Source organism: Stegastes partitus, unplaced genomic scaffold, assembly GCF_000690725.1.
Source record: "Stegastes partitus isolate 25-593 unplaced genomic scaffold, Stegastes_partitus-1.0.2 Scaffold654, whole genome shotgun sequence".
Taxonomy (NCBI): domain Eukaryota; kingdom Metazoa; phylum Chordata; class Actinopteri; family Pomacentridae; genus Stegastes; species Stegastes partitus.
Genome location: NW_007578385.1, coordinates 73,979 through 95,054, shown reverse-complemented (window position 1 = coordinate 95,054; position 21,076 = coordinate 73,979). Strand labels below are relative to the sequence as shown.

General features: G+C 40.2%; 2 protein-coding genes across 10 annotated transcripts in view; both read left to right on the top strand.

Moving 5' to 3' along the window:
• Nucleotides 1–17,696, top strand: part of arhgef1 (Rho guanine nucleotide exchange factor (GEF) 1) — a 40,825-nt gene extending 23,129 nt beyond the window's left edge. For 4 of the 8 annotated variants that reach the window (XM_008290064.1, XM_008290065.1, XM_008290061.1 and 1 more), the window contains 25 exons: nucleotides 788–817; nucleotides 1,682–1,793; nucleotides 1,970–2,045; nucleotides 2,282–2,311; nucleotides 2,758–2,958; nucleotides 4,001–4,142; nucleotides 5,266–5,277; nucleotides 6,095–6,259; nucleotides 7,001–7,191; nucleotides 7,313–7,459; nucleotides 7,788–7,870; nucleotides 8,181–8,306; nucleotides 8,464–8,578; nucleotides 8,936–9,036; nucleotides 9,201–9,275; nucleotides 9,365–9,440; nucleotides 10,123–10,290; nucleotides 10,401–10,488; nucleotides 10,578–10,682; nucleotides 10,815–10,867; nucleotides 10,978–11,121; nucleotides 11,244–11,369; nucleotides 11,945–12,129; nucleotides 12,562–12,666; nucleotides 14,279–17,696. In XM_008290064.1, coding sequence (XP_008288286.1) covers nucleotides 788–817; nucleotides 1,682–1,793; nucleotides 1,970–2,045; nucleotides 2,282–2,311; nucleotides 2,758–2,958; nucleotides 4,001–4,142; nucleotides 5,266–5,277; nucleotides 6,095–6,259; nucleotides 7,001–7,191; nucleotides 7,313–7,459; nucleotides 7,788–7,870; nucleotides 8,181–8,306; nucleotides 8,464–8,578; nucleotides 8,936–9,036; nucleotides 9,201–9,275; nucleotides 9,365–9,440; nucleotides 10,123–10,290; nucleotides 10,401–10,488; nucleotides 10,578–10,682; nucleotides 10,815–10,867; nucleotides 10,978–11,121; nucleotides 11,244–11,369; nucleotides 11,945–12,129; nucleotides 12,562–12,636 — 2,626 coding nt within the window. In that variant the 3' untranslated portion in view covers nucleotides 12,637–12,666; nucleotides 14,279–17,696. Of the gene's footprint in view, nucleotides 1–193; nucleotides 704–787; nucleotides 818–1,681; nucleotides 1,794–1,969; nucleotides 2,046–2,281; nucleotides 2,312–2,757; nucleotides 2,959–4,000; nucleotides 4,143–5,265; nucleotides 5,278–6,094; nucleotides 6,260–7,000; nucleotides 7,192–7,312; nucleotides 7,460–7,787; nucleotides 7,871–8,180; nucleotides 8,307–8,463; nucleotides 8,579–8,935; nucleotides 9,037–9,200; nucleotides 9,276–9,364; nucleotides 9,441–10,122; nucleotides 10,291–10,400; nucleotides 10,489–10,577; nucleotides 10,683–10,814; nucleotides 10,868–10,977; nucleotides 11,122–11,243; nucleotides 11,370–11,944; nucleotides 12,130–12,561; nucleotides 12,667–14,278 lie in introns of those variants that run through there. The other 4 variants (XM_008290067.1, XM_008290062.1, XM_008290063.1 and 1 more) reach the window with 4 other exon arrangements.
• A 339-nt stretch (nucleotides 17,697–18,035) lies between these two features.
• Nucleotides 18,036–20,913, top strand: cd79a (CD79a molecule, immunoglobulin-associated alpha). Of its 2 annotated transcripts, none has more exons than XM_008290059.1 (5): nucleotides 18,036–18,201; nucleotides 18,659–18,970; nucleotides 19,681–19,796; nucleotides 20,060–20,122; nucleotides 20,308–20,913. In XM_008290059.1, exons 1-5 carry the CDS (start codon nucleotides 18,162–18,164, stop codon nucleotides 20,431–20,433), a joined length of 657 nt encoding a protein of 218 aa, XP_008288281.1. In that variant the 5' UTR covers nucleotides 18,036–18,161; the 3' UTR covers nucleotides 20,434–20,913. The 2 variants fall into 2 exon arrangements, with proteins under 2 accessions (XP_008288281.1, XP_008288280.1); XM_008290058.1 differs by having other exon boundaries at nucleotides 18,037–18,201; nucleotides 18,656–18,970.
• The last annotated feature ends 163 nt before the right edge of the window (nucleotides 20,914–21,076 follow it).

Below are 21,076 nucleotides of genomic sequence, written 5' to 3'. Positions count from 1 at the left end.
TGACAATTATCTCTCTATTCCTCTTACTCTCACGACCACTCTCGCTCTTGCACTCGGTCACCCCTCAACACACACACACACACACTTCCCTTCTCACTTAACCACAACACAGTGACCTTGCCCCCTTCTGTTTCTCATTGGTCTGTCCGTGATGAAAACAGGGCAGCCGGACCATTTCATTGGATTATGCAGGGAAATCCCGGGGAAACCCCTCCCACCCTTTATGTTCATCTCAGTATCCAATTTCCACAGTCTTGCCTGCATGTTGCATCAGACAAAAACATAGTTAAATAGATATTTCCGCTGTGCTGGAGCATTTGACTTGGGATTCCTGTTGCAGAGTGCGGAGAGACAAACCGAAGCAGATTGTTTTAGACATCTGGAGACAGTAGTTTGACTTATTCCTCGATCTTGAAGAGTGCAAGTTGAGTTCTAAATTGTCATAGCAGTAGGACGTGAAGCTTTTGATGCATCTTGCAAGTTTTTGATCTTTTTTTTTTTGGTTAGGTTTTTTTTTTTCACCTTTTTTTTTTTTTGGACATTTTAGAATATGATCAATAGCTTCAGCTCTGAACACAAAAACACAATCGTCAGTTTTGAGTTGGATCAAGAAAAGCTTAATCACTTCAGATTCCACCGGCCCAAAACAGAGTTAATAATCAGTCGAGCAAGAGAAAGGAAGAATGTTACTTAAAAGAAAGAGGTGAGTTTGATGTTGCACCAGTAGTAACGCTGTTTCTCACCTCTGTGGCAGGAACATGACTGACACCTGTCTCTTTTCTTTCAGACCTACAATTGTCGCGGATGACGAGAAATGGTAAGTCTTTTTATGAAGTTTAAAGTGTTTTCGTGTAGTTGCTTGTGCACATGCAGTGGATTTGATCTGTGCATGCTTTCTCTCTACCTGGGTGTGGTCACTCCACAAGATTTTACATACTGCTCCAGTGCAGCAAATGCACATTAAATTATGTAGAGAGAAAATGCCCTTAACTAAATATATATATTCTTTTTGAAGAACTGCCACTATACGCATGTGTTGCATTCTAAATTCTTGTTTTGTGTTTTTTTGTTGTTGTTGTTTTTTTAAAAACAAATCTTTCGTGCATAAATTTGACTAAATTAAATGATTAAATCTGGTCATGGAAGTCCTGTAGGCTTTTTACTCCCAAGATTTTAAGTGCTCTGCAGTTCAACTTTTTTATCTCGTTGCATTCAGACAGCGTGCTTTCTAAAAACTCTGTGCTGTCTTGTGATGCGAGCCACTTTTGTGTGCACATCCCCAGGGTCTCCTCCCTTTCCCAACTCTTTTTATTGGTCCTCGACTCCTCCTTTGTCTCCTTGTGGCCCTTCGTTTTTCTCTCCTCCTCACTCTTTTCAGCTCCTCCTCTTCATGCTCCTCCTCTGGATGATTTCAACTCCCCACCTCCCTCTTCCCATTACCGCATCTGTCCATCCTTTTTGTTTTTTTTGTTTCCATGCTCTTGTCTCATTTGCATTCTTTGCAAGTCTCTCAGCATTACATCCATAACACCAGATACCATGCAAAGACACAGCTGCATCACTTTTTTAAAATACTTTGCTCAAGCTTTGCGAGGCAATTAAACAAGTTTTATTTATTGAAATCTAGCAAAACAGAACGTCCTTGTTAAATAATATTAATCCACACGTGTCTCTCCCACAGCCAATCCATCTTTACTGCAGTGGCCTTCTACATGAAGCACCTTGGGGTTAAATCCAGGGCAGTTGACAGTAAGAAGTCGAGAGGCGGCTTCTTCAGGAGTAAGCTAGTAAAGGTAAACACCCGTCATCTGTGTAGAAGGACAACTTCCTTATCCTTAAAAGGCCCAATAAAATATAACAGCCTTCAATAAACCTTTGCGTGGTAGCAATTTTATTTTTTTACTGTCCTTTATATATGACTTTAATTTGACCTTCCAAGTAACTCCCTACCTGGTTTTTATCGTTTCAGAATAAGAAGGATGAATCCACAAAACCCAAGCCCAGAGGGGTGTTTCCTGGCATCCCGAGCTGGATTGGAGGCAACAGTGTGTATCTGCTTTTGTGTTTTTGCAAATTTAGATATGTACGGTTTTGCATGTGTATTTAAATTCTGACCATTTTTAATGATATTTTGAAATAGTCACAATCTCTCAACGTACATTGATATGTGTTATAATGATGTATTAGATTAATATTTGAATTTGTAGTATTTTTCCATTTGAATATCCATGAATATTCTGGACATGAGAACATTTTGTCCTGCCCTTCTTTCCTGTTACAGCTGAGGTCAAACCTGAAACGGAGGCTAAAGGTACTAGCTGTTCAGACTCCCGTCCCGTCCCCATCCAACCCACCCCTGTAAATCTGTAGAATGGTCACATCCCAACTAATCAACCCCCAAGCATGTCTGCATGTACCGAATCAATGTGGATTGAGCATTGTTTAGCTGATTATGTGTTTCAGGGTGGTTGTTTACAGAATTTGTCGCAGTGTGTAGTTTGTAATCACCAGAAAACTTCACATGTTGCATATTCATCTCACCTGAAGGATTGTAGATGTTCCCCTGAACCAAACTAACCCTCTCGTTGGCTACAGAGGCTGTGATTGCACCATACTCATCTTGTCTGTTTGTCAGTCTCATTAAGTCTCTGTCTCTTTTTTTTAACTGGCTGAGGTGCTTTGGGTTGTGTTTTTCTGCATCTGTTGTTATTTATAGTTCCCCTCTTGTAAAACTGCCACACTCTTTCCTCTTTTCAGCCGAAAAGGAGAAAGTGACTCAGGATCGGAAAGGCCCTGCTCCTGGCAGAGGTTCCTTGACTGACCCCGCGGTCCCTGCCCTCCCCAGCAGAAAGGCTGGTTCCAGTGGAAGCCCTGCCTCACTGCCTGGAGTAGAGATCAGTGACGGCTCAGGCAACAACATCAGCACTACCAATAGCCCAGAGTCTTTACACCCTGATGGTAAACTTGCTCATTGACTCGGGTCTTGGCATTGATGAATAAAACAAATCTACAGCAGCTTTTGCAGCTATGTGACGCTAACGCAGGTTTAAGCTGAATACTAATGCTAGTTTTGTCACAGTGACGGCATGAACATGCTGATGTTTATCATCATAGCTTAGCTAGTTGGTAAATATTGTAAAGATGAGAAGTAAAGACTCCTCAAAATCGTTAGAATTCATCACATGAATGTCTATACTAGTTTTCTGGCAAATCCATTCAGCAGTTGTTACCACTGTTCCTACAAAGACTAAAATCTAAACCCTTACGACTTCTGGGGCTTATTAATTTGAGTTGGATTCATTCTTCAGAGACCATGAATATCTGTACAAAATTTCAAAGCAGTCCATCCAGTAGTTTTTATTTTTTCCCAACATTTTAGTTTGTATTAATGTGGTGGACCGACTGAACAACATTGCCTTCAGTAAATCCACATCTTATTGCGCCTCTAAACAAAATACAAGCTATACTTGTGTAAAGAAGGAGTGGAGACACATGATTTGTGACGTGGAATATGATTGGCAGACACCTACTCTAAATAAACCCATTAACAAAAGGTAAAATGTCAAGAGACACCATGGTGGCCTGACTTTTCCTGTTTTACAAGTCACTGCCCTGTGCATACTCTCATTTCCTTTGATATTAACACAATAAAATGCACTTTTTCCAGATTCACAATTTAATGTCCTTTTAAATAATGAACTAATTTATTTTTAAGCAGTTAGTTTATTGATTGCTTACAGTTAAACACATATAAAAACTCCATAGTTCCAGAGTCCATGGCATAAGTATATATATTCAGCTGATGTAATACACCTTTGGTAAACATGGTATATATGTATTTGGGCATACAAACATTGAAATGTTGTTGTATGTCAGCCTTACATCTGATTTTAATTGTTTTCTCTTGTTAAAAAAACACACTAAAAATTAGATAAAGGCTCCAAGTTAACTCTTTTTCAACAAATGAAATTGCTAATTTTTGATTTCCTGAATTTTCTAGGTCCTTCAAGCAATCGTTTAGAGCCCCCAGCACTCTCAGACGGGGGCGATGTTACCCCCGTCGGGATGCCAGGTGGGCTGACCATCGGGGAGCCCCTCTCACCTAGCGACGCAACCACAGACGAGACTGTGGAGAAAGAAAGGTGAGAAGCACGGCGATGGTAATAAACAGAGTATTATCAAGGGAGGGAGATAATAACCGCAGTGCAGTGACTCACCAAGAGAGAGTACTAAGCATATAGAGGATTAGGTATTGTAATCAGATTATAATTAGACTATATGGTAGGTGTAAACGCCAACAACCAGGGAACAAAAACGGGGGAAGTGCAATGAATTGCTCTCTGAGTTGCTCAGGCTGAGGGAGCGTGGTAAAACTCCCCCAGCGGTCTGTCCCTGCTGTGTGCTAGCTTTTGTCATGCTGCCCGTCGCTCGCAAGCTAACAGATCCTGCAGTTTTGAGAAGAGACCCTCACCAGGTGAACTTGGACCCAGTTTTTCCCACCGGCCCTTCTCATTTCCTCTCCTCATACCCTTTCTCCTTTTTCTTCCTCACAATGGCAAATGTGCTGTCTTCCTGATATCCTTCTGTCTGTTCTGTGTACTTTGTGTGTGACCTGTTTTGCATCTCCTTCTGTTTATAACAAGAGTTGCAGGTTTTTTTTTGCTTATAGGCAGAGTTTGTACTAACTGTCCTGTTTGTTTTATTGGCTTTAGGTACATTTTGGCAATAGACCCGTGTCTCTTCTAAGCTGACACATTAGTTATTGTTCCAGCTTTATTGTGCCTATTGTGAGCCGCAGGTTTTTATGCAACAGGTTTGGCAGTAAAATGGTCATATTTTGTCTGAACTTTGTTTAAAATCCTAAAAGTTGTGAATATTGGCAACTTTGTCTTCAGCCAGGTTTCAGACAAAGAAGCTAATCTTCACATTGTGTTATTTAGTTTATAGTCAACAGTTCATTTAGGTCTGTTCTTTGTGTTTTAGTTCATTTTGAGCTGCTCTTGCCATGTGCTTTCCAAGGTGTGTGTCTGTCGTGATCAGGACCCATCCTTTGTCCTGCTTGTCTCCACAGTATGTGCGGTTACATGTTGTGCCAGGGGGGCTTTGGCGTCGGTTTTTTTGGCATGCTACTCTGACTGCGGTTTGAACAGTTGTGTAGGTTCTTATGTTGGGGGTGTGCATTTGCATGTTACAAAGTTGCTGTAGCTTGCAGTAGTTGTATATAAAAGCAAGTGTGTAACAATGTGGTGTCCCGTGTTTTTACAGACGGAAGACAAGGTGGGTGTCAGCGCCTTGACAGAGTCATGGACATGCTTCAGGCCTTATACTGATCACATGTCACGCATACATAAACACAACAGACAACACTCACACGCATCCACACCTCACGTTGTAGCAGATATATAACGCACACATGGCTAAGTATTTTTTACCCTGATTGTGAAGGAATTAGAATGAGCTTGATTGTTGAGATCAGCTTGGATTATATTTAGCTGATGTGTATGCTCGTTGTGTGAAACTGAAGAGCTGTGGGGACTGCTAGAGTCGCTCAACTGGAAATTTTTTGTGCGTAGTATAGGTCATTGTGTAGCAGCAATGCATGGCTATTTTGTTAACATACATTTGTAGGTTGGCATTCAAATGCTGCCATTTCTACAATGTAGGAAACATAATCTATGTTTCATTACTCACCAATATATGCATGACATGCCATGCATATTTAATTATCACTCATTTTCTCCTTTACTCTATCTTTATTGATGTAATATTTTAACTTTTTTTGTGTACACCCTGTTCTGTATCATCCTTTTTAATCACACAATTAACTCAAATTCTGTCCTCCCTCTCTGCATATAATTGATTTTTCCTCTTTATTTCCTTCTTAAAATGTTCTACTCTCTTTTTGGATTCTCTGCTTTTCGTTCTTACACCTCCCTTTGTCTCTTCCATCCACACGTTTGTTTTCCTCTTTACTCTTCCTGCTGCTTTCGTTTTTTTTCTTCATCCTACCTGTCCTTTCCCCTCTTTATTCTTCCCCTATCTTTTCTTATACGCATCTCCCTCCCCCCCTCGATCCTCTTCCACTCCTTCCCAGTAGGAAAGTGGGGCGCAGCGAGAGTGCACGCGTGGACCGGCACTCGTCTCGGCGCCGTGGCTCCTCTCGGGCTAAACAGTTTCGTTCCCGTAGTGACGTGGACCTTCAGCCACCTTCTACCACGACAACACCAACTACCCCGCTCACCCCCCAGCACCTCCATCCGTAAGATGGACAAAGCCCCTCTTAATGCCTCTTTGGCTGGAGAGGTGCACAGCAGGGACAGACAGCTTGTCAAATACTGACAGATAAAACAAGTTGTGCTAAAAGAGTCACTTAAACACTTGAAATATACCATAAACAATATTGGCGGCATCTTTAAGTGCCAGGCTTTTAGCTTAGCTTACTTGCTGTTTTACAAATGTAAATCCTGGCAACGCCATCACTTGAACAGGACTCAGAGGGGAAAAAACGTGTCCTGAGTAAGCTAACAGAGGTCAACATCATTCAGTAAATACATTTCTCTGCTTTTATTGTCATCTCATTAATACAGTAATCACAAGTGAATCACAGGTTTGTAGTTGAAAAGGTTTCAGTTTGGTTTTACCTCAACCATTACCTGTTTGTGATTGTAAACTATCAGTAGCTAGTTGCTCATTTTGCATCTTAACATGCACTCAGTAATGTCAGATTCTACTTGATACTGCAGTCGAGCTACAAGATTAGCTAGACATTTATTGGTAGCTCATCTGCTAGATATAGCTTTTTAACTTCCTTGTATTATGTAATGTTAAGCCATTCACAATTAAAAAAGACCAGCAGTGTTGAGCCTCAGCCAACAACCTCCACTTGTGTTGCCAGAGTGTGTCTCACATCACTTGGTAGGGTCCTGGGTCACACTTGGTTTTCGGTGGTAATAAACATTCTAAACTTGATTTTCTTTCTCCCACTCCATTCATTGGTTAGTGTTGATGGGACAGTTTTAGTTCCTGAAGGGCCTGGCCAATCCCCCACCTGTCCCTCACCACAGCTGGAAGAGATGGAGCCACGCCTTCTGGAGTTTGAGCAGGACCCACCCAACTGGAGAGAGCTGGCCTCTCCTGAAGCCCTGGCCAGCCTCAGCAAGAAGGAGACCAAAAGGCAGGAAGTTATTAATGGTGAGAAGAAAACAGATAACGCAACACACGATAAGAAGAAAACAGGCGTGCAGCTAGCATAGACTGTTTTTGTAGGTGTTTTTGGCATCACTTAAACTGTCCCTACTGTCTCCCTTGTCAGAGCTGTTTGCCACAGAGTACGCCCATATGCGAATGCTGAGTGTCCTTCAGATGGTCTTCTCGAAGCCACTGGAGAGAGAAGAGCTCCTGACCACTACTGAGGTCGCCACCATCTTCCCCAACCTCGATGAGATCATTGAAATGCACTGTGAGTGCTGCTGCAAAGAAGCTTTTCTGAATTGTTTGTGTGCTCCCAGAGTCAGACATGAATTTACCGTCCTCCTTTCCATTTGTGGTGCACAGTAAAAAATCTTTTATATATATAAAAAAAAAACATCATTTGAAAAAAGCTACCCAACCTCTTTCAGTACTAGTGTGTTTTGTGTTGTCGCTGAACTTCTGTGTCTGTTTGTGTCTAAATTTGTTGCTCAAACCAATAATTAGATATTAGACATAGCATGCAAAGTGCTAATTAAACTGCAAGGACATTTAGGAAACACACTGAACTCTGTGTTTGTCTCTCACTCTGATCTCAGATAACTTCTACGAGAACCTGAAAAGACTGCGGCTGGATGACAACTTCATAGTTAAATCCATCAGCACCACAGTGCTCAACAGAGTGAGTCCTCCTAGTGTTTCTCTTTTTCTGTCTATGCTCAGTAGTTGCTTTCAGGAACACACCAACTGATATGTGAGAACAATTTAGTTAAATGTAATTGAACGGTAATGTCAAAATATGATTTTGCAGTTTTAGCAAATGCTGACGAGTATCTATAAGAAAATAGCGGCTATGATATCAACACAGTTATATTCGTCATCTGTCTTTAATCTTAACAGCTCTACTTCTCTTTATTCCTCTCATTCTATTTACTGATGTCTAGCACAACACCATATCTGACTGTAGTGTCGTGTGTGTGTGTGTGTTGTAGTTCGGTGGTACAGAGGGCGAGTGGTTCCAGAAACTGACAGCCCGGTTCTGCAGTCACCAGTCGTGGGCCCTGGATCAGATCAAGAGCAGACAGAGGAAAGAGCCACGCTTCAATGCCTTTATACAGGTGACACACGCACACACACAGAAACAGACGGACTGCCCAAAAATAAGTTCTCAAAGATTTAACAGAGACGTACATGGATGCACTCACAGGTACAAGGCCGTGCAAGAAGTCACGTAAGTGGTCTCATTCTGACTCTGTGTGTGTGTATTAATCCCAGGAGGCAGAGAGTAGGCCCCAGTGCCGCAGGCTGCAGCTCAAGGACATTATTCCTATAGAGATGCAGAGACTGACCAAGTATCCACTGCTGTTGGAGAATATCGCCAAGAACACAGGTGAGTGTGTGTGTGTGTGTGTGTGTGTGTGTCCAAGGCCTGCTTGTTGCTGTCTGATCTGTATGGGTCGGTATGCAGCTACTTACATTGATATGGATATATTGAGACTGAGTATTATGATAGAAACGAGTTCTTTAAATTGTGAAATATGGTGCCTGTGTGGGTGTGTTTGGGTGGGAGTGTGTGTATGTGTGTGTGTGTGTGTCTGTGTGTGTGTGTAGCTACATAGACAAGATGTACAACTGATTACTTTCTCTTCTCAAAAGTGTTTTGTGAGCACTTGTGATTTATGGCTTCTGTTTAGGCACTGCTGGGAAAGCTATGTTTTCCTCACTTCTGCTTTCGCTCTCTCCACAGACGACCCAGTGGAGAAGGAGAGGATCCAGCAGAGCGCAGAGTGCTGCAGAAAGATCCTCAACCACGTCAACGAGGAGGTCAAAGTAATGGAGAACCTGTTGGTAAGAGAAACACAATCCACCACTCAACAAACTGTTATGTAGTAATTCAGCACCAATTGAGGTCTAGTAAATTCATCTTAAGTCTTGTGAAGGTTTCTGCTTGTTAGGCTACTTCTGTCAGATAGAGTACAGTCTGACCCCCTAATCTCTCGCTCTGCTCCCAGACTGTGAAGGACTACCAGCGTAGATTGGACACATCGGGGCTTAAACCCAGTAATGAACTTTATACGGAATACAAGGTGAGTTTCTTTCGACAGATTTTGTAACGGGCTGCGTACAGATTTTTATTTACAAGATTTTGTTGTTATTCTCTCTTTGTTTGTAACAGAACATTGACTTGACTCAGAAGAAGATGCTTTATGAAGGCCCACTGACCTGGAAAGTCACCAAGGAGAAGGCTATTGGTAAATACTACGTATACTTGTGTGTAGGTGCCTTGCTTTCTCGGCAACAAGGTCAGAAATCTGTGAGAGATTTTACAATTTTTGTAGAACTTTTTTTGTCCAGCAGCTAAATTAAGCAGTTTATTTATCCAGTAATCCTAAACACACTTCAATATTTATTATTTATTTGACACTATTCACTTAAAATGTATCTACTTCCAAAAGAAAAAGAAACACTTGGAAAGAAGGGTTTATTTGAAGCAACGTTGGCATCATTTCTCTTATTTCACTTCTCTTTTTTTAAATTTTTCATCAGAATACACAATAACAGGAAACCCATATGTACCGAGCTGGCTGACTGAGATCACAGTGGCCTCTTGGCTCCCTTTTTTTGTATTTATTAGTTCAGCTTATTTCCCCTAAACTTCAGTGCACTGCAAGACAAAGCGAAAGCAAAAGCATGTTTAATTACAAAACTAAAAACAATAAGAGGTTATGAGAGTTATTATCAGTGCATACTTTACCAGTTCCCAAAATTGTTTTATTTGGAATTGGAAAAAAATAAAATAAAAATAAAGCACTGATAAATATGACTATCTAAATAAAGTCCACAGTGGTTTATGTACCCTTTGTGGGAATGAGAATAGATCTTCTCTGACTGCCCTATTACCCTGCCCCACTCCTTCTTCTTCCCCTCTCTCAGATGTGCAGTGTGTGTTGCTCGGGGACCTGCTGGTGCTCCTCCAGAGGCAAGATGACAAGATGGTCCTCAAATGCCAGAGCAAGAGTAACATCGCTGTGCAGGAGGGCAAGCAGATGCTGAGCCCCATTATTAAGCTGGACTCCGTTTTCCTCCGTGAGGTGGCCACAGGTTAGCTGTTCAAAACAGTACAGTAGGTTCGCAGACAAGTGGAGGTCACTTCCACGGAGAGATCAATATTACTCAGCCTTCCAATTGCTGTTTTTTTCCTTTTCTGTCAGATCGAAAGGCTTTCTACGTGATATTTACCTGGGAAAGCGGAGCTCAAATCTATGAACTGGTGGCTCAGTCTGTTGGAGAAATGAAAGCGTGAGTGTCGAAGAAAATTGTACAGAATGATCATTTTTGAAGGTAAATCAAAGGATGATTTGTCACCTTATTTGTGTGTGTATTTTTAGTTGGACTGAGGTGATAAAGACAGCGGTGGATGATCTGAAAAAGAGCGGTGCGCCCATGAGGCTGACTCTGCCTCCAGGAAGTGGAATGCCTCCCTTCAGTCCCACGTATGTGTCACTGTGTGCATGTGTGTGTTGTCAGTTAAAAGAGCAATATATATATATTTTTTTTTTTCATTGCCTGCCAAAGCTCACACATCTCAAAATATCTTATTTCTTTCGTCATTTTCTCTCCGTCAGGCTAAATGCCCCTTTGAGCCCGACTGAGAATGGAAGTTTGAAAAGCAGCATTGGTGAGGCCGCAGTGCTTTATCAGCTTAACACTTAACAAATAGAACAAATTTGCCAACGTTACACATTTCTGAATGTACAAGCCAAAGTTAAGCCTTGTTCCTGTCTGTAGATCGAGACAAGGACAGTTTGACGGATGAAAAGTCCACAGATCCCCGGCACAGGCTGATTGATTTCCTGTCAGAAAAAGGCTTTGACTTGATAGGCCACTCCAACAGCGATCAGGAGAAGGTGGCCAGTAGTGCTTTGGATGAAGGTGAGTAGGGGGTCGTCCCTGTACCTCTGTTAATGATTTGTATGTCATTCTTTTTCATCTTGGCTTTGTTTAATAGTAGCTTGCCTACCTAATGAAACCACTTGATCTGTCTCCTATGTTAGTCAAGTCACTGAAAAGACTGTTGGTAGCCAGCATCAGTCTATCAGACGACTCAAAACCCGATGAAGAAAATGAAGAGGAGCAACCGGAGAGGCCCAATCAAGAAATGGATAGCTGTCAGTCAACTGGTTGGTGTTTTATTTCAATAAATAGTGTGACATTTGATTGCTTTCAGAGACATAGATGAGGTTCTAAACACCACTGTAACATCTGTAAGCCAAAAATGGTGCTAGAGCCAACAAGCCATTAGCTTGTCTTAGCATAAAGACTGGAATCAAGTGGAAAAAGTCTTATATGCCTATTTATTACACATGTCCATTTCTGTTATAATTCCATGTTGTGTAATGTCTGAAAACTGCCTTCATCTATTTTAACTTCGAACGTATTATTATGAATAATTCACTTTTATCAACAGTTTTCATTTACTTCTTCATGGCAGAATCGATTTTTACCTCTTGTTCATTCCAAAAGTTAAACTACATGACCTGTTTTGCCATTAAGTGAAAGTGAACAAGAAACGAAATCCCTATTCCTCCTCACATTATGAAGCATTAATTTAATACAGCAACATTATTTGGAGCAACATTATGTCGACGAGCTTGCGCTGTCGGGGGATTTTCAACTGCTAATCATTTTTAATTTAGTACAACCTAAAAACACGGCTCACTGCTAAGGCATCTGAATGGAGTCTCTCTTCCCACAGAGGAAAATCAGAGCGGAGACGGAGGGTCTGAAGTGGTAAACGCCAACACGTGTGAAAAAGAAGGTGCAGAGACGAAAGGAGACGAGGAGAAGAGCATCAGTGCTCCCCTGGTTTTATCCCAGGAGAGGATGGAGGAAGTGTGCAGGAGGCTGCACAGCCTGGAGGAACGAGTAAAGAGACTACAGGTGAACACACAGTTAGATGGATAAGAACACAGAGAAAAAACGATGAGCAGCGAGCGGGTAGTATGACAGGGTCAGATGAAGATGTGAGACATAACAAAAGATGGGAGCTGACTGGAAAGAGGCACAGAGTTTGGCATCAAGGATTTCAGCGAGGATAACTTAAGTAAGGAGGGAGTGTTGGACAAATGGGGCCAAATGGCACAAAAGAGAAACTAGAGAATAGAAAACCGTTTAACCACTGCTGTTATTGCTTCGCTCAAAATTGCCTTGTGAAATTGGACTTCTGTAAAAATGGCTATTATGTCCAGCGCTTGCAATGGGATGTGTCAGAGAAACAGCGAGGGAGACGAAGAGAGGATGTTAAGAGGTGTGTGTGTGTGTGTATGTGTGTGTTCTCAGTTCCTAAGGTGATATTGATTTTGTGTGTTGCAGAATGTAGAAGAGGAGTACCACAGGCTGCAGGAGGCCCTCTCCGAGTTCTCACTGGAACGCGGTAACTTCCAGTAAGACGCCATCACTCCACCTGCTGGCCACGAGGTGAGAAGACGGTATTTATGGTGTGTTCAAGCTACTGGTGGAAAAGCAACAGGCTGCTAGTCATGTTCAATGGGAGTCTGTGAGCTATCCTCAACTGCTCCAATGACCTGGTGAAGGAAGCATCAACAAGTCACATGTTTTTGTTTCACCATCATTACTTTCTTTCTTTCTCCCAACAAGCTCTGTTTGAGGAATTAGGAAAAAAAACTTATTCTTGCTATAAGCCAGTTCCCCTTTATTTACCACAACATTAACAATACCAATGAACAAGCTGGCCACAATGTATCCGGTCATGCTTGGCCATCTTTGTCTTTGCTGTTCTACGCCATAGGCTAGCTCTTAGAAAGTGCCTAGTAATTGACTTCTGTTCCAGTATCGTGGGAAATACTTTTAATTGTGGTTTTAATCAAGTAAATCAGCTGGACTTCCTCCACAAACAGTTCCACAAGTGGGCTCCCTGCAGTTACTGAGTAATTGTCTTCCAAAATTGGAAAATTCATGAAAAATTTTAGCCTCTAGTAGCATTTTTCACTCCAATTATCTCAGACAGTAATAAGGCCATACACTTCAAACTTGACACTTATATAGACAATCCCAAAAGTGTTCAATATGTGGAATATTAAGTGGATAGGAGTGCTGGTTGTGAAGAAAAAATATTTTTAAAAAAGTCATAATTTCAAAAAACTCTGCTGTTGAAACAGCATTCATAGTGTGACACTGCTGCTAAGTATCTGTCTAAGTCATTAAGGGCGTAGCTACAGAACTGGATAGATGCACGTTTGTTTGTTAAATGTTTTTTTTCTTTCTAGCATTAATCCAGCAAATTAAATCTAATGAAATTGGGTATTTGGCTTGTAATGTAATAAATGCGCATTAGTGAACTTTATTTTTCTAGCACTTGTCAATTGGTAAAGTTATTTAAAAAAGCCAAGATAAAACAGCACGACAACTTAAACATAATCAGACCTGAGATATATAAGTTGAAACAGAAATATATACTCAAGAATAAAATAGCATTAAAAGAGGAGAAATCAACCTAGAGAACAGAGAAACGACATTTGAGCTAAGAAGTAATATAGATGTATGAATGGTGGTAAAACATAAAAACAACATGGTGTGCAAATCATTGGATAATTGATGCATATTATATGTGAGTAAAGCAGTTAATCACAAATAGAATCCTCAAATAACGGACTCATGTTTAATTAATAGTGTAATCTATCTGCAGTTCTTTTACACTGTGATTTATGTTATTTATGTAAATATAATGCCGCAGTTTTTTGTTTGTTTTTTTGGTAGTAAATTCAATGTTTATGGCTTTAAAACCTTAGGACTTTAGATGACAATTTTATATTTATTGCGTACTAACTCTTGTTGTTTTACTAGCCCTTTGTGAGTACTGTGTGTTTCATGTAACCAAGACCTTGTTTGTGCAAGCTCATTTGGCAGTAAAGCTTTTTTTGGTTCTGATTCTGGGTAAATCAAACTGCAAAAGTATGATGGAGACATGCATCCCCATTCCTAGAAGGAGTTGTGGCCTCGCTCATCATCACACTGATTAATTTTATATGTCGTTATCTAACAAAAAAAATCTCCCTTATCTTCTCTTTAGGTTTTTATTGGTCCTGCCTTGGACTGAGTGACAGTCAGCGGCTTTCCTGGAAATCCCTAAACCCTCATACGTCTTGCCTGAACCCTTGCTGCATTATTCGTTTGTATGGAGGCTGTTTGCAGCCCAGCAGGAAGTTTTCAGCCTGTTGGAGAGGAGGGAGGGCTTTCAGCACCGTGGAGTGGTTCAGTGATGGAAGATGGGAGGTGTGCGCACGTGTATGTGTGTGTGTGTGTGTGTTTGCGTGCATGCTTGATAGTTAAACAAAGAAGAAGAGAAAAAAAAGAGACATCCTACTTTTGAGTGGGAGGCTGTTTTTTTTTTTTTGCAGAGAGGTGCCACAAGAAATGAAGCAATATTTTTGCTGTGAGAGAGATGCTGCCTAACAAAACGTAGTGATTTCAATATGCTGTAACACACATACGCACACCAGAGACATGCAGGCTGGAAAATAATTTACATCAATGCCAAGAACAGATGTAAAATAAAGGAGAAAAGCCTTAAAAGGCCAATGTAGCACAAGATGATGTATTGAAATACTACTGCTGATATTTAGTGTTATTTCTAGTCTATGCCAAAGTACAACAGAGATGCACTTTTTTTCTTCTGATCAAAGCAAGTTAAACATGCACTGTTTTGCAAAATCTTTCATTTTTTAGTCTCTTCAGTATGGTTCTTGAACAGTTGGGCTTCATATGGAAAGCCCCCATTATTGAAAAGATGCATGCAAGACAGTGTGTGTATGTGTGTTACAAAGTTTTTAATGAATTATGTATGTTTGGAGGGTTCCTATTGTAATTAGGTCACATTAAAAAAAACAACAACATTTATAAATAGTGGAACTATAGGTAGTCATGTTGTTAATAATGAGAACTTGTTTGTATGTACCGCTTTTATTTATTCCTCTGAGTCTTGTCAGGTCAGTGAGTTGCCTCATCTGAGTTAAACTGTTACAACACTGGGCCAAAAAGAAAGAGGGCGACGTACGAGAGCCGGACACAAGAAGGCAAACCTGAAATGTGGAGCACAGATGAAGGCAGAGAGTGATACAGAGACATGTAGGTATGTAGGTTGGTTTACAGGTTCCCGTTGCTTCGGTTTAGATAGCTTGAGCTCGACGGTCATGAGGAAAAGAGAACAGGAACATTAAGGTTTGCACTCTCTGTACTCAAGTAGACCCAAACAGAGAGCTTACAACAGACACAAATGCCAGCATCATTTCTGCAGTTATCCCCTAGAGAGGGTTCATAACTCCTGATCCAGGACACAGACTTGAGATGAGGTAATAAATTGTATTATATGACATTGGATACTATGTGTATTAGTTAAAAAAAACAACAACAAAAAACAAAAAAAAAAGTCTATTATTCCCTGTTAGCAATATTTGTATCCAAATTGAGTTGCCTTTGCATTTTATTGAGCAGTTGATTGTAATTATGTGATAGGATTTCAGAGTAGTGCCATAACTCTGGCTGTGCACACAGGACCAAAGACAAAGCAAAGCACCATTCGATCCTCATTCGAGCTGATTTTTTTTTTTTAATTTTTACTTTCACCTGTATAGTACCACATCACAAAACGCTGATGCAGGAGCGACGGCAGTCAGCAGCTGCTTCTCCACTCCCCAGTGTTCTCTCTCACATGTTGCAACTCACTTAAAGGGTTTTTTAGGAGCACATACATGAATGAAGTGGTTGAGTTTTTCTTCTTTTTTTTTTCTGAGAATGTACAAGTAAATACCAGATAGATAAGGAATGGTGGACTGTTCAAATCATATGACCAAATTCAAACTGAATCTGTAGATTTCTCGCTTACATTTCAGTGACGTCCAACAGCAAACCAGTGAATGAAAGCGTTGTCTTCTGAGTCTATTTGGGTCACTGAGTAAATGCTGGTGTGACTGAAACAAGCTGTACTGTACTGAATAGAGGACCGGAGACCAAGCACTGCTAGCATCTCTCCTACCTAGTCGACCTAATGGGACCTGATCCTTCACAGAACAAAAGAACAAGACGGTGGAAGCCAGATGAGGATCTGAAGCAGTCGTTGAAGGTTTAGAGAAAGAAAAAAACTGCAGTCTCATTCCAATGTTGCCATTACCAACACTGAAATCATGATCACTTCCTGATATACATTCTCGTCGTTGTTTCCACAACAACAAACGCTGCCTTTGAACCTACTGAACCTCAGCAGGTTGACTCAGTTTAGCTACTTGAGCATCACACTTTGCAAACTTATATAAGCTTGTGTTTGAACATTACTGGCACCTCTCCCTATGTCTTCATCTTTTTTTAAAAAAAACTGCATGAATTACATGAATGTTAGCTTGAAGGAACAAAAAAACTCCCCATCCCCCCTGTGTTTATTAAGCTTATTAGCTAACACACACTCACCTCTCTTGATGGCATAATCATCTTTTCCTACTGTACATTTTTGTTATTTTCTTTTCACAAGTCACATGTTGTGTATTTCATTTGCTTCAACAGTTTGGGACGTTTTTTTGTTAGTTTTTTCCCATTGTTTTTTTTTGTTTTTTTTTCAAAGAAGTGTATTGTGATTTTTGTACTATGCGTTTGCTGTATTGGTGAGAGACAGGACTTGTCTGTAACTTGTCTATGCATGAATCGGTCTAACATTTATGCAAATATTGTAACCATGACAGATTCCTGTAATGTCAGCCCGGTCTGCATTGCAGCTGTTAAGCTTTACCTATGGGATGCATTTAAAGAGATGATCTCAACCAGGGGCTTTTAGCTGTTTACCAATAGTGGTGAGCAGATAAAAGCCAGTTACCACCAGTGATGCATTCAGGCTTCACTGGCTGAATGACTACTACAGGCACTTCTCGATCTCTCTCCTTCAGATGCGTTTTTTTTTTTTTCCCCCTCATGTATTCTATTTACAAAATGTATAGAAAATATATTTATAGAGTGGTGCCTTGTTCTGATGATCAAGTTGTTTTCTTCATAAAGGGCTCTTAAGTCAAACACAATCGCTGTTGTTTTAGTTTTTCACTGAGGACCTCACACAAAAGGACATATTGACCAAATAACTAATGAGCAATGAGAGATTATCCCAGGATTCTGATTGGGTGGGTTTAGGGTTGAGGGCTGTGGTTGTATGTTGACATGTTGTGAATACGCAATCTTTTTTTTTTTTTGTCCAATTCCATTACATCAGCAAGATTTGTGCCCCCTACCAACTCAGCCCTGCATAGAAAACACACTGCTGCTTGTCATACTGGCATCTGCCATCTTGTCTTTCTATAAACAATGAATATGCAAGAACTATACTGTGTATTTGAGTTTTAATTTTTTTTATTGTGTAAGAGGCTCTTTAATGATGTATACCTAAGGAACATTGTGGTACGTTTTGTTTTTTAAGTCTTTTTTTTTTTTTTTTTTTAAATAAACTGGGGAAATAACTACCTGTTTTGTCATTTTATAGTTAGCAGTCAGTTATAGTTTTATACAGATTCATGAGCTAATTGTTCAGGGACAGTTGGGCTTGACTTAACCTGAAGATAAAGCCCAGATATAAATCGAACACGATTCCTTGGACCATATACCTTTTCCGTTCTATATCCTTTATAAATGTATGGCGTATATATTAAAAGAAAAGGACACATAAACTGTGTAACATCATATGGAAGAAAATTATATAATGTATTGTTTGGTTTTTAAAAAAAAGGTTTCAGATGCAGTGCCTATGCAAATGAGGGGTGGTCTGTTTTCATTCAAGCATAAATCCTGACAGAGAAAAACAAGACACCAGAGTGTCATTACAAAGAAGGAAGGTTGGATCATCGTGTGCAGAATTTTACTTGAATTTTGCAGTTGTTTTTTTATGATTATTTTTGGATTCAACATTTGAAGAAGAAAAAGAAATGGGAATAGCAGTAATCTTTGTCCTCTGCAGCTTGGCAGGTGAGTTGAATTACTGTTTTTGGGCACTAAAGTTGCTGAAATAGTGTCATTTGGTGAAAATGTTATATTTATTTTCATTATAGCTCACAAATTTAAAGAGTTAGAGCAATTGTTCTCTGGTTTTGTGGAAATTCGAGCTTTCTGCACGTCAGTCTCGTGTATGTATGAACTCTATATAGCATTTTTACTTTTAGCTCTTCTGAGGCCTGCTCCAGTGAACCACACTTCCTGTCAAAAACAGATGGCCATGCCATCATGGGGGATTTTTCTTTTTTGCTTCCTTAGTTTGCTTTGCTGTAAATCTACAGATCATTTTCTTTATTTTTGTTATTAAGCTTATTTCTTACACTGTATTCCCACTTTATGCCATGTTATGACAATATATGCAACCATAATTGAATAATTTGACAAATGCAGAAAACAGTATGTCATGTTCTTACTGCTTCTTCCACAGTAGGTATTACTCGGACTGAGGTGATTTTAAAGGCGGACAGACCCTATTTAAGGGTGCTGGTCTCTGACGTTCCTCAACTGTTTTGCTGCTACAAAGGAAAGCCAGAGCTGGTCACTTGGTTCAAACGTCGTAAATCTGGCAACGGCACTGTCAGTGTGCAAAGCAATAGGGTTTTGCAGAATATGCCTTCCGAAGATGACACTTTGTGCAGCATCCTAACCTTCGCGCCAGTCCAAGTGAATGACTCTGGACTGTACCAGTGTTTGCTGAACAGCAGTAAAGAGTTCACTCATGGCACCTACCTTCACGTCTACAGTAAGTGCGTGTGTGTGTCAGCAGCACAAACCAATCAGAAATTCCCGTTTGCATGTGTGTGTGTGTGTGCTTAACATACAGTCATAGAGTCTAGCGAGCTTTAAGCACCGCTTACACCTCATAAGCCATAAATCCTGTTAACATTAGTCTGTCCAAGAGCTGTTTGAGTGGCAGCGTTCTTGCATATTGCAACTTAGTTAATCTTTGCATCATCAGGATGGTCGCATTACAGGCTGCTGCCAGGTTGTTTACTTTAAATAGTGCCAAAATTACATCAAGTTGCAGGTGATCAGTGTGTAAAAACATTAGTCACACTGAATGCCATTTTGCATCATAATCTCATTAAATACAGATGGAAGATGTGGAAATGTAAAACCACCAAACTCTTGGGATTACGTGTGAAATAACCTGCATTAGTTTCCAAGCACACCATTACCCCTGACCTAACAATACTAGCAATTGTATATTAGTCTATGTATTTTAAACTGAATAGAACAGTTATATAACACGTCGGTCTAACACATAACACCTAAATCTCATTGAATGTCTGTTGAGTAATTATTCAGTCTGTTTTTGTTTTTTTTTATGCACTCCAGGTTCTTTTAAATGTGCATCTTTGCTGCCAAGACAAAAAGTATTTGTATTCACATGCCTAAATGTGCAACTGTTGTTTGGCCTGTTTCCCCTCTGAACCCTTTCTGCACACTTAGAGCCACTTGAGAAGACAATAGACATGACGGAAAGCACCAAAAACAAGATCCTGACAGCCGAGGGAATCCTGCTGTTACTGTGTGTGCTGGTGCCCTCCGCCACGCTTCTGTTCAAGGTTGGAATGTCACATTATTAAACACTGATCTGTCAACAAACCGCCGGACCAGTAGCATGCTTAATTTCCAAACTTTCATAATAAGGGCTGTGCCTTATCATTCATGTCAACGCACCACAAATGGTGATGTAGAACAGTCCTACTTCAGTTGTTCCTACCTCACACTGATTCACATTTCTCAAATTGATATTTTTCATCGTGTTTCCTGCCTTTCCCTGGTGGGAAGTTGCACCATTTACCAACTTCTGTTACTCCTCTTACAGTCAAAGACCTTACATGAACTGCAGAAGAAGAAAGAGAAGAAGGAAGAGGAAAACATATATCAGGTGAAAATTAAATGAGTCACATCTGCTTTAACTCAAATGCATGTTTTTCCAGAGGAGCTACTTTCCTGAACAGAGGAACAAAGATATGAATGAACATGCTACGTCACTAATCAATAATTAATATGAATGTGTTTTATGTATTTTTTGTGCTTACTTGATTTCCTTTTTCTTTATCTCACAACCAGGGGCTAAATCTGGATGATTGTTGCGCAACTTATGATCAGATTGAACGCTCCCAGGCAATGGGTCAGTACCAGGATGTGGCCAACATTGTGGAAGAAGGGGAGGAAGCGCAGCTCGAGAAACCATGAAAGGAAGCCAAGAGAGAAGATTGTGAAGTGTGTGAAATCTTTAGCGTCTGAAAACATATTGCTTAACCACATTCAGTCTTTTAAAAAAATTAAAATAGCCGTTGATAATACAGTCATACTACTTATTTAGAGCTGTTACCAGGATTTTAGCCCGCTTAAGTTTCATCTATTTTGTTCATTAAAACAAACAGCTGTGTGTGCTGTCTATTTTTAGGACAAAGAATATGAAATGCTGGTCAGATGATCAACAGTGAAAAATGCTCACGAGATGCTAGTTGCAGAGGAGATTGTGCACAAATGAACTCCTTCACAGTCCCTTGTGGTGGGATTATTTTTTGCTATCAGCTTCTTTAATGTTTATATAAGCTTCTATAAAATTAATGTCTACTGTGCGACTTCATGATGTGTGACAATCTGTGTGCTTTCTATTGTTTCTGTGATTACTGGAAGAATAAACAGTGTTAAAAACAACAACAACAACAAACGTCTTTGTGGATGTCATGAATGAATAAGGCTCACTTTCTTTCTTTACCAAGTTGTCCAACCAAGTAAACTGGGCGGAGCCTTGAAATATCACGTGTCGGTGATTGGCTAAAATCCCGAGACGCGGACATTCATTGGCTGCCATTTTTGGCGGTGGGCG

Bases quoted from the DNA above. Each gene is read 5' to 3' on its own strand.
- cd79a (XM_008290058.1), top strand. From the start codon at position 18,162: ATGGGAATAGCAGTAATCTTTGTCCTCTGCAGCTTGGCAG. The intron at 18,202-18,655 runs GTGAGTTGAATT...CTTCTTCCACAG, and splicing joins TGTCCTCTGCAGCTTGGCAG to TAGGTATTACTCGGACTGAG. The intron at 18,971-19,680 runs GTAAGTGCGTGT...CTGCACACTTAG, and splicing joins CACCTACCTTCACGTCTACA to AGCCACTTGAGAAGACAATA.